This window comes from Passer domesticus, chromosome Z (assembly GCF_036417665.1).
Source record: "Passer domesticus isolate bPasDom1 chromosome Z, bPasDom1.hap1, whole genome shotgun sequence".
In the NCBI taxonomy this organism is placed as follows: domain Eukaryota; kingdom Metazoa; phylum Chordata; class Aves; order Passeriformes; family Passeridae; genus Passer; species Passer domesticus.
This window is the reverse complement of record NC_087512.1, coordinates 56,421,698-56,441,859: the sequence shown is the minus strand read 5'-3', so window position 1 is coordinate 56,441,859 and position 20,162 is coordinate 56,421,698. Positions and strand designations below refer to the sequence as shown.

General features: G+C 34.2%; 1 protein-coding gene across 11 annotated transcripts in view; it reads left to right on the top strand.

Annotated features, from left to right (window-relative positions):
- The window catches only part of PAM (peptidylglycine alpha-amidating monooxygenase), a 118,661-nt gene that overhangs the window by 67,621 nt on the left and 30,878 nt on the right, over window positions 1-20,162 (top strand). For all 11 annotated transcript variants that reach the window (XM_064404925.1, XM_064404927.1, XM_064404926.1 and 8 more), the window contains 10 exons: window positions 3,109-3,194; window positions 4,852-4,935; window positions 11,113-11,161; window positions 11,636-11,703; window positions 13,313-13,393; window positions 13,489-13,565; window positions 13,848-13,951; window positions 16,747-16,934; window positions 17,594-17,665; window positions 17,905-17,976. In XM_064404925.1, coding sequence (XP_064260995.1) covers window positions 3,109-3,194; window positions 4,852-4,935; window positions 11,113-11,161; window positions 11,636-11,703; window positions 13,313-13,393; window positions 13,489-13,565; window positions 13,848-13,951; window positions 16,747-16,934; window positions 17,594-17,665; window positions 17,905-17,976 — 881 coding nt within the window. The remainder of the gene's footprint in view (window positions 1-3,108; window positions 3,195-4,851; window positions 4,936-11,112; window positions 11,162-11,635; window positions 11,704-13,312; window positions 13,394-13,488; window positions 13,566-13,847; window positions 13,952-16,746; window positions 16,935-17,593; window positions 17,666-17,904; window positions 17,977-20,162) is intronic.

Here is a 20,162-nt window from a genome sequence, read left to right as displayed (position 1 = left end):
TTCAAAGATAAAGCCATTATTTTGAGATCAGGCAGGGCAACTTTAAATAGTTACCTTATGCAAACAAATGTATAAGTGCAGGTCATAGATGGCCACCTGATGATTCCTCTATCAGATGGTTGTTTCTGTTGGCAGGAAAGAATGGCTTTAGATGCCTTTGACATCAATAGTTCAGTAGAGGTTGCAAAATATGTCATGACTAGTTCAGTGAAGGACTTTTATTTCACTGCATGAGGGACAGTGAGGACAGTAGAAAGAATTGTATTTTCAAGTGTAGTTTCTTACTATTGCCACTGCCCCAGAATGTTCTGCAATATTTAAGAGCTAAAAATTATGATTTGTCTTACTTAATCACCTCAATTATGTTTTTTTAAAGTATTGATTAGTATTCAGGAGTGCAGCGTAACAAAGAAAGAAATAAAAGAAGTTATTTGTTACCATAACCAATGCAAATGTGCTAAAGGGATAGCCAAATACTGGTCTTGCTGACATAGTGAAATATTTTACTTTCAGTCTAGGTAATCAGTCAAAACCCCAGTGCCATTAATAAAAACAGCTCTTGAGCTTACCCAGGACTGGGGAGAATGCCTTTGGGAAGCCCAGGAGAGTTTGCAAAAACCACAAAGATCCATGAAGCAGTCAGTAAGCTCTCTCTTACCCCACTCAACTCCAAATTTTGAGTCAAAATCAGTTTTTAGAACAATAGTGTATAATATGCAGCTATAGTCCATTTTTAAGGTATTCTGTGTCTCATTCGGTTTTGAATCTCATTTTTTGTATGTAAAGTAGGTATGAATTTCAGTGATTTTTTTGCTAGTTAAAGTTATACTTTTTACTAGCTCCCTGCTTTTCAATCTCTTTATCTTATTACCTCTTCTTTGCGATATCCTCTAGGTTTGTTTTTTCTGAAAACTTAATGTTTCAACATTATCATTGATGGCGAATGAGATGGTTGACCATTTTTTAAATTAAATGAAAGACCAGTGTCTGTAATTTACGTTTTCCCTTGCAGTTTCCCCCCTCCATTCTTGCAGTCTCTTGGAAGAAAGTTTGAAGCAGCCTGCACAGGGCTTTTTCCTAATTAATGTGTTCTTAAAAATAGTGTGGTATAAATTAAAGACCGTTGAGCCCAAAGTGTTGTGGTAAAGCTGGGACTGTGCTTGTAGTTCTTTCTGGCATTCCTCCTAAACAATCTCTTCAACATATTCTCAAGTTGTGCAGCTCAATAGTAGGTAGATCCATTAAGTCTTTTGCTTTTTTTGTATAGTAGCAGTGGAAAGCTACATAATTTTCAGTTGCAGCTGAATCCATCTAAACTAAAATCCATATCACTTATCTTGAAATAAATTTTGGTTGTCTTTTGGGACATGGGCATGTTTGAAGGGGAAGGTGAGCAAACTGTTAGTAATGAAGGTCTAGAAATACATGTTGCAAGTAAAGCTACTAAAAAAGAAGTGGTGTGTTCCCCTTTCTCTTGACACTCTCATGATTATGGCAGAGCTTTCAGTCAGACTTAAATACAGTAGCTAGGCTGCAGTAAAGCTCACTGATGAAAGAAATGCATGATATCCTGCTGATGTGGTTTGATATACATGCCAGAAGAGCTAGTTATCTCTGAGAGATACCTGGAAAGCATCATCATCATTTATTTGCACATATGGCTTAGCCATTCTCAGCAGAAACATGACTGAGGTGCATCTGCTAGATATCCTGGTCTTTTTTGTGTTTATACTCTTCCTCACGCTGTGACACTCTTTTTTCCCCACAATTTCAGGTGACTGAAACCATGCCTTACATATACAAATGTTTTCCCAAGTATCATTTTACTGGCAGGGATAAACAGAGCAGAGCCTGTGCCATTTCAGTTTTGAATGAAACACTTGCATAGACACCAACCTTTATCGCATCTGGCTTGAGTCCGTTGATGTAGTCTGAATAGTTTCAGGGTGAAACTTCCTAAAAGTCATACCTGTGTGTGCTGCACACCTTCTACACTCCGTGCTCAGGGCCATGGATGCTTTGCCATTGGAAGAAGGTACAAATACACCGTGTAAATAAACCTTTTCTCTAATTCAGAATAAAGAGGGAGAAGTGTATTCTAGGTGAGTGTTTGGAAAGCTCCTTAGGGTCCCGTGTTTGATTATCTATGAGTATCATCATGCAGCCTACACCCACATATAGCAGTTAATGCCTTCTTGGATGTGGTCCAGGCATATTGTGCTGTCTGTACGACTATGTCTGGCTACTGAGACTTGGTGGTGTCTCTGCCTCAGGTTTACCAGTTCTTGCAGATTTAAGGCATCTAGAATTTACCAGTCTTTGGGAGTCTTTTATTCTTCACCTTCAGTGTCACCTGCAAGGTGCTGGCTGCAGAGGCTAGGGACAACTCAAGGTCTCTGCTACTGTAAATATTTTTGACCTCTTTGTGGCCTGTTAACTTGGCAAACCCTTCTTTTTTCTTTTTGTTTTCCCTTGGGTTTTTGTTTTGCATTTTTTTTATGATTGGTTTTTTTTGTGTGTGTGTGTATGCGTATGTGTGTGATTTTTCTATTTTGAAAAACAAAAAATCGTGCAGTGGAATAAGAATTAACTTAAAGCAATGAGCTCGCATTAAGTACAGGGCATGAGTGTCTTTGATCTGTGGGTTCATATACAGCTTTCTGTTACTTTTTTTTGACAATGATTTTTAAATTAATTTTAAATAACCAATTTTATGTTTTGTGGAGTTTTTTTCTGCTTTGTGCGTGAGTCCTATTCTTCTGTGTAAATATTGTAATTTTGTATCACTTGAGTTAATAATGCTAGAAATTTTTGTACAGTTCATTACCATAAAATATTCCTTCATTACTTCCAACACTGATTAATAGGCTGACAGGGCCCATCAGAACTGTCTAACACTGCCTAAATGCAAAGGGAGGGAAATAAAAAAAGGTGGAACATATACCAATATCTGTGAATGCAATCTACATTAAAATAACTGTGTTTAATCAGCATACATTCAAAACTTCACAGATCATGAAGTTAGTGGTTTTGCATGTAACTCACCTGCTGTTTTCTGATTTCAAAACTTTAAAAATTGTATTCCCTTTTCTTTCCTCATATTTTTAGGGACTGTGATGAAGGAACATGCAAAGATAAATCTAACATTTTGTATGCTTGGGCAAGAAATGCTCCACCCACCAGGCTGCCCAAAGGTATTGGTCCTTTAGTATGGAGTTCTTGTGTGCAGGGGCAGGGGAAAAAGGAGGACATTGAAGTAAGAACCTGGCATATCTGAGAACATCCTGTAATATTTTTATTATGTCTAATGGATAGAAAATGTATAAACATCAGCCTAATTAACTATGAAATGTATTATGCTAGCTAATATACTTGTGGGTTTTTGTCATTCTGTTTGCTATACCATTATGGGTTTCTATAAGGGTAAAAAAGACAGAGATAAGTATAATAATATACTGTTTATTTTATATAGCATTAATCTTGCATTTCCTACTGTATGTTACTAGAAGGTTACCATTTATGTATCTTTCAGTAGCACACAAACTATATTAAAATATTTTTGTTTGTTTGGGAAAGCACAAAAAAATTCAATTGAAACATTGATATTTTCCTGTTTAAAGTATATGTTGACAATTTAATGTGTTTTCCATTTTTAATGCTTTGATGCAGTTGAGCAGCATGCTTTTACACCCATTTTCTTGTATAATAGACAACCCTACTAAATTAAATCAAAACATTTTAAGCTACTTGGTGTGGTATGTCTGGAAAACAGGGTGAAGTGCTTCTTTTTAATAACCGCTAAGGGTCTTAGAAATATCTACCATCTGTATAGCATTGATCTGAAAATATCTTGAATTCAAAGTTTGGGTTTTTTTCTTTCATCTTTTACTGCCCATTTGCATAGCCAGAGGCAGTTTACACACTTGCCAACATGAATATTATTTGATTTGGTTATCAGAATGTCAAGTTTAAAAAAATTGTTAAATGGAGGATTCTATAGATGTTTTGTACTTAGAGGATTATGTAAAAGTTTTGCTGTTAAACCTCAGCTATTAATACTTTTCTTGTTGGTAAGCTGTGCAAAAATAAAAGGTTTTTAGGGAGTATTCGTAAAGATTCCTCATTTGTGCACAGAGAGGCTGAAGTCTCATTTATAAGGTGGCTTTGCCTTTTATGGTGGGATTCTCTGACCAAATACGAAGAAATTGTTTTTTCTGCTTCTTTTGAAAAATGTTCATTGTAGAATTGGTTTAGAGAAATCCCTTTTGGTGATGGTGATAATTTGCAATTTCATTATTTCAAATTATTTCAAGCTTCTCTATTGTGTTTTGTGCCTGTGCTTGCTTGTCTCATCAAGTAACCATAGCTGCATAATTTCCTCGATTTTTTCTGCATATAATATTAATTTAAATCTAAAAATATTTTACTGCAGACCTTTTTCTCTTCTCATTCTCAATGTCTTCTTAGTAAGTTAGTGTTAATTAGTTTGTATCGTGCACAGGTTGTATGAGAAATGAAAGGTCCACCAAATCCTGCGTGGATAGTAAGATTTCATTTTTATTTTGGATTTTTAAAACATCTGTATTAATGTTCTTTGATTTAGAGGGTTCTCTGCATAAAGCAGATACTTATTCATAATGAAGTTATGATCCTAGCTTTTTAGTCTGTTTGGGATCATGTGCTGGTGGTTTTCCTGGGTTTCAGGACAAAGTTCTATTCAGTGGTGTCTGAAATTTTCTACCCTTTCACTCTTAGCCAGTAAAGTGATTTGTATTTTTTTAAATTGTCAGTGATGGTGAATCATCTTACATTTTCTTTTTTCCTGAAAACAATACATTTTCCTTCTCTTAGGTGTTGGATTCAGAGTTGGAGGAGAAACGGGTAGCAGATACTTTGTTCTCCAGGTACACTATGGAGATGTTAGTGCATTTAGAGGTATGCATTTTGGAAATTTGCTCTGTAAGTTGTATCACCTACATCATCAAAAATATTTACCTGTAGAAAATAATTTTTCTGTTAGTGCCCTTTGCAAAGATCAGTGGGCATCTTTGGAATACCATTTCTGTATTAATTTGACTTCATAAACTTCATGTATCTCTGTAAATATCTGAAAGGTGGAAACCATTTTTTTCTTCAAAAATTGTGGAGCAAATGAAATAAAGTAATCAAGAAATAGATTAACAGTTTCACATTTAGGGAGAAACTTGGGGTTTCCATATATAATTCAGTGGTTTGTTTAATGAAGTTGAAACAAATAGGTGTGAACACACTTAACCAGTCATCTTACTTGAGCAGATTGTGAACAGATAATATTCACTAGCTAATCAGTCACAGTATTTGTATTTGGAAAAAATGTGACTTGTGGAGACAGTGTCTTTTTTGTTTGTTTGGCCCAGTTTTTGATTTATTTTTTTAAATGAAATGCTCATTTCAAGCATAGGAATATGGTTATTCTTGTCATTGAGTGTTTCACAGAATCACGTAATGGTTGAGATTGTAACAAACCTTTGGAAGTCATCTGGCCCACACCCTTCCTGCTTAAGTAGGGCCATCTACAGCCTGTTGTCCAGGCCCATGTCCAGGTATATTCAGGGGTAGAAGCACCCCAGGGCAACCTCTGCCAGTGCTTAGTCACCCACACAGTGAAAAAGTTTCCATATGTTCAGCAGAAACCTCCTGTGTTTCAGTGTGTGCCTATCACCTCTGGTCCTGTCGCTGAGCACTGTGAAGAGCCTGGCTCCCTCTTCTTTGCACCCTCCCTTCAAATCCATCTTTCTCTGAACAGGCTCTCTCAGCCTTTCCTCACAGGAGAGATACTCCAATTCCTTCATAATCTTTGTGGCACTTTGCTGGACAGAATTAATTTAATAGCTGGTTAATAAAATGAAAAATATTCTTTTTAGAATAGTTGAACATCAGAGTTGATGATTTTATCTGCAGCACTTTTTGCCTCCAAAACTGATAGGAAGTAGAATTGGGTGCTAATACATAAAAAAACTACTACATAAAGTCAAATATTTTATATTTGTAATTACTTGTAATACAGAATAGTAAATGGCTAGTAAACTATGAATAGTGAACAATGATTTGGAATCCTTGATGTACTACTGAAAGCATAACAAGTTAACTGAGCACTTTTCATCTTTTATCCTATGTTCTGAACTGCAACAACTGCATGTTCTTACATACGATCTGCAGTGACTGTATTCTTATACCTGTCATTATCAACAGACATCTAATTACAAGAAAATTCCCATTAGGTTATTCCTGAAATTTAAAAACACTTGTGAAACTAGTTGAAAATTATGCATTGAATATCTTTGAACACTACTATGAAGGTTTGGCACATTTCATTATATATTTTTATTATATTTTATTTTCTTTACTTTTTTAAAAGCCAAAATTACTGTGGAGTTCTGCCTGATAGTAGATACAAGTAAACAAGTAAAAAAGTGTTGGAAATTTGTCTGCCTTTTTATATAGTCATAAGTGTTTCGAGTTCAGATTCAAATTAAAGTATATCTAGCCATCTTTAGGTCTGTAAAGGGACCCAGTCAGCTTTGAACTTGGGCTGTAGGGATATGCAGTGCAGTTGTAATCCTGGTCTTATTTTATTATTCTGTGTAAGCACCTTTGAATCTGAATTTTAAAAAATATTGTATTTTTCTAATGCCTAGAATGTTGGGTTTTTTTTCCTTTGTATAACAAAGACTAATGTTGCTTCTAATCTGCCATATTATTACCTTAGTCCTTTCCAGCTCATTATAAGAATATAATTGTTATCCCCAAGAATCAAAGTGTTTAGAAGTTGTCAATGATAAGATCTTTTAGCTATTCTGAAATGGAAAGTTTTCACATTCTGTCATTTTGTATGTGTGCATCTGTTGCATTTTTTGAAGCAATTTATAATTTTTTGTCAATATGTTTGGGCCAAATTTATGAGGAAGTCTTTCATCTTCATTTGATGAAAAAAAAGCTTTGGCTTTTTTTTTTTCATTCCCTTTCTTGTTCTCTCTCTTGTTTTTGCACAATGAACAATGCATTCTTGCATTCTCAGCTTCTTCTTTTAACCCCAGCTTTTCACTGAGAGTAGATTTATTTCTCCCTGCTATCATGCTCTGCAAGCATTGTGTTGCCCACATTGCATATAATGACATATAATTTCTAAGTGGGGTGTAGGGTTCTTAATATTGTCTTAGGATTTGGTTTTTTTGGCTGGGGAGAGTAATTAGTTATGGCCACCAAGCTAGTAGATGTCTTAAAAAGATGTGTTTCCTCATAAGAATGTGAGTTGTATTTTCTCATTTGAACATTACTCTTGAATGTTATTCTGAGCATTAGATTTGTGTGCTTCTCTTTGACATTCATGAATATGAATGAATATGCCAGGGTCTTGAATAAAATCAGCCTTTCATATTCACAGAGATGCATGGCTATGATACATTTTTATATCCTTTTAGCAAATCAATCATCTGTGACCTTTATGAGGTCTTCATCTGTTAAAAAATTTATATTGAACCAGGATCAACAATTGCCTCCTTTCTGTCTGGAAAGTAAGTTGTGAAAATGTCACTGGGGAGTCTATGTTTGCATTTTGTTTTTCACAAACTGAGTAAGTTTCATTCCAGATTTCACACTAGACTTCTAAAAATAAATTTTTATTAATTGATACTGGATGAGTGAACAGATCGGCAAGTACAAGCACCTTATACATGAAAAAAAACAAACTAAGGTAGTTTTATGTATCCAATATTAGATACCAATATTAAATACAGTATTATTTGTCTCATTCTGTATTAGGATCTCACGTTCATTTTTTTGTGCTGCATGTCTTTGCTCAATAAATATAACTTGTACAAAATTACTTTCCCATGGGCATTAGCTTTGGAATTGACTTGCTCAGGGGTTGTGCTCACCTTTGAGGCTGCTTCTTACCTTTAATGAAGCAAAGCCAATTCTGAGACAGTATGTGGAAATTCCGGTGCAAATCAATGGCTGACTTTGAAATAACAAGGGGTTTGGAGCTTCATAAAATGTGCCACTCTGTTGCAGTGGAAATTTGTAAGTATTCTAGTCACCATGAATGAGTGCTATACTGTTCCTATGAAATACTAGAAACAGAGCAGTGAAGAAGTTGAATAAATAGTTTGAACAGAGTGCTCAGTAATATATAATCTCCATTCTCAGAGTGCAAAGAAATTAGGTTTTGAAGAGTGTTTGTTGTTATGAGTAAAAAACCCATACAATTTTAAGTGTCTAGGAAGTCCTAGAAGTCTCAATGTCTGTGGCAGATTACCATGCATATAATTGCTGAGTTAAGGACTGTAGATCTGGATAGACAGGTTAGCAGAAAGCCTATCAGGCTTCCTTCAGAAGTCTTAGCAAAATCAGTTTACAGAAGGAGAGTGTTTCTCTTTAGCATAATTTGCCTTCACATCAGGTGTGAGCATTTAATTTGAAAAACTGTTGAGTATTTATAGTATTTGAGATATTTCTCCTAGAAAACATTTAAACATTTATTGGCAGTTAAACTTTGAATGATCATTTTAATATTGTCATACACAATTTTTTGTAAAAATTATGTCCTTAAAATCTGAAGCTAATGTAACATGTACCATTGGCTGTGTTTGGTATGGGTAAATAAAGACAGCGAATATTTAATATGATTATGTTATTCTTGCACAGAACACAAAAGACAGAGCAGAACTTGTCAGCATTATTCAGTGAAGTGTTCAAAGCTTTGACTTGTCATCATTATTCAGTGAAGTATTCAAAGCTTTGAGTGTTTCAAAGAGGTGAACTGAAGGAAGAAGAAGCAGATCAGTTCCAGCATGACTCTATAGTTGATGGAAAAACATTTAGTTCAGTTATGGCTAAGTATAACTACAAACAGAATTATAAAGCACTGTAGGAATTCCTGAAAGATTTAGACTAATGTATCTATCCATTATGCTTAATGCAGCACTGCAGATCAGATACTTGTGACAGAAGTTCATTTGTGCTTCTCATGATACTGATTTAGATGATTGCTGTATATAGTAACAACTGTAAAAATTAGTAGCAACTTTCCAGCTATCTTCAGTTCATTTTGAAATTGCTTTCTTTGGATGAAAATGCAATCAGCATTTTTTCCATGTTCTGAAAATTCAAATTGTGTCAAAATACTTTAATATTACCAAACAGAAATAATATTTGAGGGTTTTTTCCCCCTCCTCCTATGGTGCTACTTTTATGGCTATGACCTAGTAAGGGCTAAATTGTTCAAATATGAAATCAGTTTGATGGCTTGGGGATAATTTTGCAGCTGTTTTCAAAAGATAGAATGGTGATGTTTTCAATTAAAATTCCAAAACTGAGAGACACAAAATAACCGATTGCATTTTAAAATTTTAAATTTCATTACTTTAAGTAATAATGTTCTGAGAGGGAGCATGCATTTTCCAATTTCCATTGAAATTCATGTAGTGCAGAGTTCTAACAATATTAAACTTATAAAAACTGAGTTCTGGAGCATCACCTGTTCTACATAAATAAGAAAAAAATCAGTTTAAAATTAGGAGGGTGGGGCAGAAGAGACTTTATAAAGACCTTGGTAGCAAACACTGGGATTGTAAGTGAAGCTGCCTGCAGGGAAGAAGATTAACAGTATATACATATATTGAACTTCTTCTAAAACCATTGAAAAGGAGTGTAATTTCTCTTTCTCTTGAATGTTTTCTTACCATTCCCCTTCTTTTGTCCTAATAGCTTAGTCTTTTTGGCATTTTTGGATTCTTGATTTAGTAGTCTTGATTCTTGTAAGTAATCTTGATGAAAGAGCTACTGTTCTTACTTTTCTGTGTACAATGAAGACTTAGATTTTTTGTTGCTATTTGTAAAGGTGCAACTGTTGGTATCATGATTCAGACTTTTAAATCCAAAAGTGTTTATTGAGATGCACAGAGCTAAAGTAACTAAGAATTTGTAGAAGCCATGATAATGGCATTATGAGAACGCAGTGCAATTGTATTAGAAGCTATTTCAATTGAATAACACATAATTAATTTATAGATCTACTTTGTGAACATAGTGAAAACAAATTCTTATAAATTTTACTATCGGTGATGGTGAAAAGCAAACTGAGTATTATCCCTTATTAATGACATGTGGGGTGATTGAAATAGCTAATGTGTGAAAAGCTGAACTGACAGTTTTTAATCTGTCAATTTTCCATGTGTTGTCCCACTTTGGCCATTATCCTTTTTTCTGTTCAAATGCGCTACTTTTTCCGTTTGGAATCTGGCTATTGATAGGAGGAAAAACTCTCAGAAATTACCGCTTGTTACTGTAGATACTCTGATATCTTTCTTACCCGAAACATATATGATTGGGTAATATTTTTTCAGAATGTTCTGTTTACTTGCTTTGGAGACAGATCCATCTTCTAACTACAGCTATTATTGTATAAACATTAGAAAAAGAAACTTGCTTAAAAAGGAGCAAAGATTGAACTCCCAGATGGCCAACTATAATTTAGTAACTGTCAAGATGACTGGGTCTTCAAATTAAAATGTCGAACATACCAGCTAATGATGATACAGCACACTAACAAATGAATTAGCTATTTTTACTCACCTTCAAGATATCCAGTTTTAAGTAGAATTGCTGTCTGTATTGGTATATCAAGTTCACCTGCTGACTTTCATTACAAGGATTTCTGGCAGCTGCGTTATTAATGTCTAAAATTACTGCTTCTCACAAGCCTTTAATTTTTCTAACTTTGATCAAAATATAAATTAGTTTGAAACAAAACTACTTTTGCTACTATTGTAAATATGATGCTGTTTCATTTCCCAAATGCTAGTTCATTAACATCTAAATTTTCTACAGTAGTTTTCATCCACCAAAGTTTTTTTTTCTATTAGGATTTCTACAAATGCAGTACTGAGATGATCAGGTTTGTGCAAATTTCAGTATTTTCACAGTATAACAATTTTACTGCACACAGTAAGATTAAGACTTGTTCTGTTTTCTGTTATTTTTTACACAGCAGAAAAATCTCGTTAATATGTAGTAATTTGCATGGATGCATGGATTCAGTTACTAATGATGAAACTTTTACAATTTGTACAGATAAACACAAGGACTGCTCTGGTGTAACTTTACATCTGACACATCAAAAGTGAGTATTTTTAAAAATGTTTACCTATTTTTTATTGGAATAGTAATTGTGGATTCCATTGAAAACATTTGAAATAAGAATAATACATACTTCACAATATTAAGAACTACAAAGTCATGTCATCTGCTGGCAAAAAATTTCATTTCTGCTAAGAAATTTGAAACAGCTGTGCTAAGAGTACTGGGTTAATACAGTTTAAGAGCTTCATATTTAGTATTCTGGGATGAGAACAGCAATTATGCAGACGATAGCTTTGTCCTATTTCACATACATTGCAGAAAATGCTTTAGAAATGGTAGCAAAAAAGAGAGGGAGAGAGGAACTGCTGTGAAACAGCTTCGTTTTTAGGAGACCTGTTTCAGATGTAATCCAGTGTTTAGAAATTAGTGGTATCAAATGGTATTGGATATGAAGTCACTTGCAGTTATATTTTACAGAGGACTTGTTTACCAGAGCTTGGATTTTCCATTGCAGGCAGCCTTTGATTGCAGGAATGTATCTTATGATGTCTGTGAACACGGTCATACCACCAGGCAAGAAAGGTGAGTTATCATTTTACAAAGTGATTATATAATTTCAACATCGGATCTATTATTGTTGCTTATTGTGGAAGAAAATTTGACAGAGGTTTGCTGATATGTAAATGGACAAATTATTTATTTGACTGATTGAACAAATGAGGAAAAAAATAGTTATGTTTTAGATTGTATCCTGTTTCCCTATGACTAAATCAGTAAAGGTAATCAATGCTGTATGAACACGTGTAGAAATAATAATGAGTATTTCTTTAATTTATTTTCATCTTATATTTTATTAAACATGCCCTATCTTTTTTCAAATTCCTCCTCTCACCTCTGAAAAGCCATGAACTGCTTTGGACTCTTCTTCATATGTTATTCATGACTTTTGTGATTCTACTAAGAATTCAGTTTTAATAAATTAATTTCTACCGGTAAGGAGCTGCTATTTAAGAATTGTATTCCCATGTTGGGAGTAAAGGTCCTAGGCAGTTAAAAGGTCAAAATGCTAAAAAAACCAAACAACAAAACAAACAAAAAACCCACCTGTAATAAAAAGTTTCTAAGCTGTTTCTGTTCAGAATCCTGAATTTTATCTAATCCTCAGCTTGGAAACTTCCCTAGCCTTTCTTTGGCTAACATGGGATGTACTGTTTAAAGGAAGTTGGACACTGACTGTACTGTGCTATACCAAATATTTAAGGAGATAACCAAGAGCACCATAATGAGCTGCCTAAATACGATGAGGTGGTCAAATGCTCAGCTGACTCTAGCTGTTTAGTGAATTGAGCAACTTGAAACATTTTTAAATTTGAACTGAAATTAAAAATATTTTGCTCTCCAGTATGAAAACCCCACCAAATTAATCCTGCACTATTCCCAAGAATATTTGATCAGTGTAGGAATTAATTTTTCACCTGAAAGGGTGAGGGAAAAGGGCAGACAAACGGTTCTGTAGTTGCTAATAACTTCCTTCTCATGTTCAGTTGGATTTACAGCTCTTAAGTGGAGCGTGAAATTTGTTAAAACAGGAAGTGTGGTGATATCTCTCATCAGGATTTTTCTGTAGGCTGTTCCTTAGGTACTGTTACTGCACCTAACACAAGTATTACCCTGTAAACATTTTAGAACATTTCTGTGATAAAGTCTCTTGTCTAAATCTAAATTAGGTCTGGGCCTTTTTATAATCAAGACTTCATTGTTAATTGTATTAGTTTAGAATTACATCAGTTTATGTTAATTTTCCCCCGAGTAGATTATTTACCATAGCTATGTTTATTTTAAGCAATCCTCAACATAGTCTGTAAGTAAATGTATTTCTTTATTTTGCTAAATAGTAGTAGTCTACACTGAAAGAAGTTCTGGCTTTCAGCCAGAGAGATTTTATATATGTGTCAGCAGATTAAGTAATTTTCAAATAACCTGGACTATATTTTATTAGTTTTTCTTTGCAGATGTCTTGAGATGGACACTGCAGAAATATAAAATACTATCTATTATCTTTTGAAATCATCTGTTGTCCATTGTACGTATGCTTTTTGTAAACCATGCTGAATGAAGTACAGTAATTCAACTTTTCTCTGTTTGATAAATTATCTGTTTGTCATTGTTTATTGCCATCATATTTTCACAGTGGTTGATGCAGATGTTGCCTGCCATTACAAAAGGTCTCCAATGCACCTTTTTGCCTACAGAGTTCACACACACAGACTAGGTAAGAGTAACATAGGAATATCAAATACCTAACAGAAAAACTTTGCAACATATTTTTTAAGTATACCTCACTTCTCATGTATATTGATCTTATAGGTAAAGTAGTGAGTGGATACAGAGTGAGAAATGGTCAATGGACATTGATTGGTAGGCAGAGTCCACAACTACCACAGGTTGGTTGGGTTCTTTTTAGTTCTGAATGTGAATTTTAATTGTCTTTGTTTCAAACTGAGCAACTGAATTGGAAATCACGTGTCCACAGATTTGCATCATGGTGTTTCCAGTGGTTATGTGCTGTTGTGTTCCTGGAAGTGAATGTTACCAAGTGTTATCACAATTAGATTATGATGCAAAAGTCATTTCAGATATGTAGTACCATCCTTCTCATCAGTGTCTATTAACAGAGATAATATGAAGCACTTTCACTGATTGTCATGAATCATCCTCTTTTTCAGGCATTCTACCCTGTGAAATATCCGATAGACATTAGCTATGATGATATCCTAGCAGCCAGATGTGTGTTCAGTGGGGAAGGCAGAACTACAGAGACACATATAGGGTAAATTTTATCTATTCACTCCATCTCAGAGCCCGTTTTACCAGGGTGTTGGTTATATGCAGAAATGTTTTTGTTTCATATCTTCTTCCAAAATAATTCTAAGAAACAGTTTCTGCCAGGATGTTTTGTTATGCTGTCTGATCTACTTATGATTTATCTCTGCACAATGTTCATTGACGTTACTTACATGAATATTCGCTTTGCTGAAGTGTTCAGAACACTTCTGAAGCGAAGCTGTACTGCCAGACAACTTAGTCAAATATTGGACTGATATGTTCTTAGAGAAGGATTCAGAATTCAATCCTAGAAAATACATTTTTTAATCAGGTGACAATATTAACTGTTTATAGTGAAATAATAAAGCTTCACAGTTCTCTGCACTGTTTCAAAACTAGAATGTATAGAAGCTTATAAAATTCTAATATTTTGACCTATTGCAAAATCTAGCCTTAAAAAATCTGGACCAATACTGAAATTACCTTTTTTCAGTATAAAAATGTGCAGGCTTTTATGAAAAACACTCAAACCAGAAATTACTAATAACAAAAAATAGGAAAATCTGAACTGTATTAGTCTCTGATGATATTCAGCTGCAGGTGACAGACACAGCCCTGTAAGATCAAGTGACAAAACCAGCTGTAAAAATACATATAATATTAATACTCTCTTAGCTGTGGTTCTTTGAACTGTAAATTAATGCATATGTAAAGAAACAAAAATAACATGTGGAAATCTCTCCATTCTGGGAGTGTGCGCTGCAGCATTCCAAGGAAAGAGATTTTTATGCATTGTGCACCCTAAGCTTGCATCTCAGTGGGGGGTTAAAGATTCAACATGGATTTATCACCTTCCAGTGGGCAGTTAAGATAGTGATGTGTAACAGTTGGAAAAAATGAATTGAGAAGAGGTTTTTACAAATAACATGACACAATTAAAACCTTAATTTAGCTGCTGACCTTTTTTCACAAGTTCAAAACATTTCTGTCATGTTTCTGTAACTTTCCTAAGTAGTTCCTATTTGTTGAATAATCCTTGCAGTTTAAGAAACAGTCTTAGAAAATTATGGTATTTTCTTTCAATGTACTAGTATGCTTTCAGTGGGGAAGCACTCTCTCTGTCCTTTTCATTACAGTAATTGTTACTATTATAATTATTATTTTGCTATATTTATTATGTGTTTGCACTATAATATATGAATGTGTATGGTATGAGTCATGCCCTATTATTAGTATTATTATTTTTAGTATTACTATTATTTATTTATTAATAAGTAATATTTAGTATTATTATATTTTACCAGAAGTTTTGCTTTGTCCCACTCTGAGGAGGGCAGGAGTGGGGGCAGTGAGTGGCAGTACTTAACTGCCACCTGAAATTAAACCACTAAAAATGATTAGATACAATAAGTATGTCAGGTGAACCACAGTTTGTGCAATTTCCACATCCCATTTTCTACTGGAGTTTTAAAGAGGAAGCAATCATAGTGATCGATATTGGAGGTTCAGCAGTGAAGTTTATGCTTTCTAAAAGCTTAAGCAGTGCTTGCTGAGTTTTGTAGTCTCCAAGGGATGCCAAAATTCCAATGCACAGAAAAATAACCAATTCCCCTTTTGAAACACTCCCTTCTGTGTTTCTCTTCCTCCCCTCTGGCTTGTGTTATTATTGTTGCTATGGTAAATAAATGAATGCTGCAGAATGGTACTGGAGAAGGCAGCACTGATGTCTTTTTGCAAACAGCTAATGGAACACCTCTGTATTTTTTTAATGAGTGTAGGCTCACTGTTTAATTGTGAAAACTAATTAAAAATCTTGATGTAAACCCCTATATGAATTTCTGTTAAGAAGTCCTTGCTTATTAACTTTCAGGATTGTAGCTCTAAACAAAAGGTACAAACCTATATTGCAGAGGAAGAATCAGACCACAGTTATAAAGAGGCCACATATGCTCTGCTTCACAAAGTAATATTTTTCAGAAAAGAAATCTTACTTGTGCCAGCTGTTTTTTCTATTGAAGACAGAATTATGTAGAGAAGGGCCACTTCTGTTTCAAGTACATGCACAACATTTATCAAAGAGCTGAATTTTGCTAGTGTTTTATCATTCCCCTTGCACTCATGTTATTGTTACAGAAGCTTACAAACAAGTTATTCCCAAGATGACAGTGCTCTACTCTCTTTAAGAGAAGCTTATGGTAGCTTAATATGTAATAAAAATAAATTTTGCGGTATTAGAACCAGTGTAATTGGACAGTAAATGAATACACTTGATGAGGAAAGGGGGAAGATCTGTCAAATAGCTGCTGAAATTAAACATGTATATTATTTGCAACAATTTCAAATTACATTCGTCCCAGATTGGTAGAAAAGTGATTTGTAATGTAATGAATGATACAGCTCTGTCATCTTTAATCAGAACATATGCCCAGTTGATAACACAATGGGAACTGTGTGGAGTATGCTGGAGAAATTAGAAGGAAGACCAGTTTAAATAGGCGATGCAATTTTCTGTGAAATCAAAAGCAAATTACTAGGAGGTTCTGAGATATGTGGGGTCTTTTATCTGAAGCAGATGTGGTTGTGCTTATCCTGCTGCGTTTGTCCACACTGCTTTTCTCCACTATAAACCAAAAGAAATTTCTGATATTCACTGCAATGCAGATATTGCATGCTTTGGTTTGGGACATGTAAACATTTGATTGCAATATTTCAGTGTCCTGTTAAACAAGTTGGATGAATTAAATAATAGCTATTCAGCTCTTTATTTTCTAAGTGCCACATCTTTTCTGTACTGTGTAGGGGTACTGCCAATGATGAAATGTGCAACTTTTACATCATGTACTACATGGAAGCCAAGCATGCTGTCTCATATATGACCTGCACGCAGAACACAAACCCTGAAATGTTCAGAAATATTCCACAGGAGGCAAATATTCCTATTCCAGTCAAGTCTGATGTGAAGAAGATGATGCATGGACATCATGAAGGTAAAAACCACTTGTAATCCATTTTATTTGTGCCATCTTATGCCCCCTGATGTATATCTCTGTGTTATGTTAGTATGCAAAACTTTCATGAAGAGGTAATGCAGTTCTGCATAAAATTCAAATTGCTAATTAAAGCATCATGGGATTCTGATGTTGGTTGTGGTGGAAATGTCTGCTATAGTCTTTTGTCTGTTTCTTTCTCATGTTGTCTTCCAATTTCTAACATATTTTTACAGTTGTGTGGCCTGTGTGCCCTAAAGACTGGCTTCTCTTTCAATGCCAAACTTTATATTAACTGTAATGTTTGTCTTCTGTCTCTTTCCTACAAAAGTGAATCATAACATTGCCCTAGTTTTCTAGATCCCACTGCTGTGTTTTGAAAGAATTCAAATTTTTACATTGAACAGTTGTAGGCATATAAATTTCAATAACAGTATTATCCAGAGGTAATCTGACTGATGTGTCTGTGTAGCAAGTACAAGTTTTTTGTTTTTATTTATTTAACTTTTTTATTTAACTTTTTTACTGTTGTATTATGTGGTATGACTACTATGATAAAAATACCACATATTTGATTCAGAAGGGCATTTTTTCCTCAGTAGGGTGGTAATTCCCTTCACATGCAGAGGTTAACATCATACTCTAAATCCATTTTTCAGAACGCAAGGATAGTGATACAAGTTCTTTGCTGCAGCAGGACAGAAAAGAAGAGGGAGAGATTTTGGATCAGGGTATGTACTTGCTTATTTCTATGTGCATTTTTTATGTCTGTATTTTATTTCTACTTATATCTTCTAATATAATTATTTTTTATTCTGGTTGTTTTAGTGCTGTGTTGTCGATACAACTACTGTTTATTTATATAAAAACACCAAATGTTCATTTCCAAAGTGTGTTTTTCCACAAGAGGTGGATACTCAATTTCATTCACATCCAAAGGCTAACATCATATCCTAAATCCATTTTTTAGAAACCAAGGATAGTGATGCAAGTTATTTGCTGCAGCAGGCCAAAAAAGAAGATGCAGAGATTTTGGATCAGGGTATGTGCTTGTTTATTTCTATGTCAAGTAAAGGACTCATTAATGTAAAATACATAAATCATTTAATGATTTATGAAGCTTTTAATTTGTTTATCTTTAATTGATGCAATTTGCAATGTTCTGTAAAGCTAATAGGGTTGCATGCTATATAAGAGATGATAAAAATAATTAGTTACCACTGATCTCTAGCTTTTTAGGTAAAATTTATTAGTGCATTTTAATCTCATAATGTTTTCCTGATCTTTGTTTAATTTGCTGACAAAAGTTGTGATTTATTTGTATGTGCATGTATTCTGTATTTAACTGTTTTCTATTAACTCTTCATTGATTTCGCAGTTTGTATTACCATGTGTGTATTAGGGAATAATGTTCTTATGCTTCAGTATTTGCTGTACGTGCAAATATGGAGTTGAAGTTGAGTGCAGCTGTTTCATACTCTATTCTTGCTATATTTCCATATATATATATGCTTTACAACTCACGTAGAAATGTGTATAGTACTTAGCTGGAGGAAAAAAGTCTATGATTGCTGTAAAGATTTAAAAAATACTCAGATTATTTATGTTTCAGAAGTATCTTAGACTCTACTTCTAAGTTCTTGTGAGTCATGTACTGTTAGATAAAAATTGCTTTAGTATCAGGATTTTTCTTTAGACTAAGGGGAAGACCTCATCAGTTACAGATTCGTACAGTTTCCATTGAACACTGTTGAGGTTCAAGGACTAAATTAGAGCACACTTACTTTTGCCTTTCAGAAGAGCAAAGATTGGACAGTGTTTAGAATTTTTGATAACAACTCCAAAAGAGCTTAGATTTTTTTATGTACTCTGCCATTTCTTAGAGTTAAATAATCAAGCTTTAGTTACATAAAATCAGCTTCTGGAGTGTGAAGCTGTTTTGAATGAAAGAACTTCAAACTATTAGAAACAGTATTCACAGTGGGATATCTGATACTTATCTAAGTCAATTCAAGATGTATTTTTTAAGAAAGAAAAGCAATTCAGTTTTTTTAATCCTGTTTCAGAGCAGAATGAACTATCTGCTTACAAATTTATGTTGAAATTCATGCTGACAATCTGGTTTACCCTTGCGTTACCATTAAGTGCATTAGCATTTGATCAAGGCTCTTGATATATATGTGTTATATTGAATTCAGTAGTATTTGAAAAAAAGTGTTGATGAACGTCCTGCTGTTAAAATATTTTTCATTTGTTTTTGAAACATATTTTGAAGACATTTCCACAATGCAGTTTGGTTTGCTGAGAGCACTAGTTAATATACGTCATCATCTAACCTGTTTGTATGGAAACACACAATTTTTTATTCATTTGAAATTACTTGGGTTCATTATGTGAAATACCAAAACACAGTAGTTGCTGTGAATTTGATTTCCTGTTTTTAATGGTTAGATTAAGATAAATTTCCCCATGATTTACAGGAACATGTCTTCAATTTTATATTGATACAGCTCTAACTTCAGTTGAATTATGTCTAAGTAAGCGAAACAACAGGAAAAAACAGTTCGGCTTTGCTCTTATTTTTGTCTTCAAAGAGGGAAAGTTGAGTGGCTGGCTTAGAAAGTAGGTTTTGGTTCTGCAAGTGCTCTCCAGATAGGCTGGGGAAACCAGGAGCTGAAAATGGTCTGCAAAATGTGCCTGTAAAAATGACATAGAAATTGGAGTCCAGTTTTGTGGAGCAAATCAGTTTTAAGCAATGGTGTTGCCAATTCATCCATCTCCTCAAGTAACTTCAGTGAGTTAGCCAGTAGGAACCAAATTTGACCTTAATGACAAGAAAATTCTACAGTTTGGAGGGAGGAGGCAGTGGACCCTAAATAGAAGCACATGCATACACCCACTGGGGTTGAGGTCATTATACAAGTACATCCGTTCACAGAGGTAAAAGACGTAAGGCTTTCCCTTTATGGTCTGGCATGACATATTCTGTTTGATAGCCTTATCTACAAAGCACAGAGACACCAGAACTGAGTCTTTGATTAGTTCTGTTGCTGCTGAGCTGTTGCTCAGTAAATTCAGCCTTTGATTTCCTCTGAAGAAAGCACATCAACAATTTTGCAATAATTCTGTGTTTGATCTTGCATGGGTTTATTTCTCTGTGATTTATTATGTTTTAGCAGCTTATTTTCCCCTTCTTAGTTTCAGGCAACTGAAATAAACACTGTTACT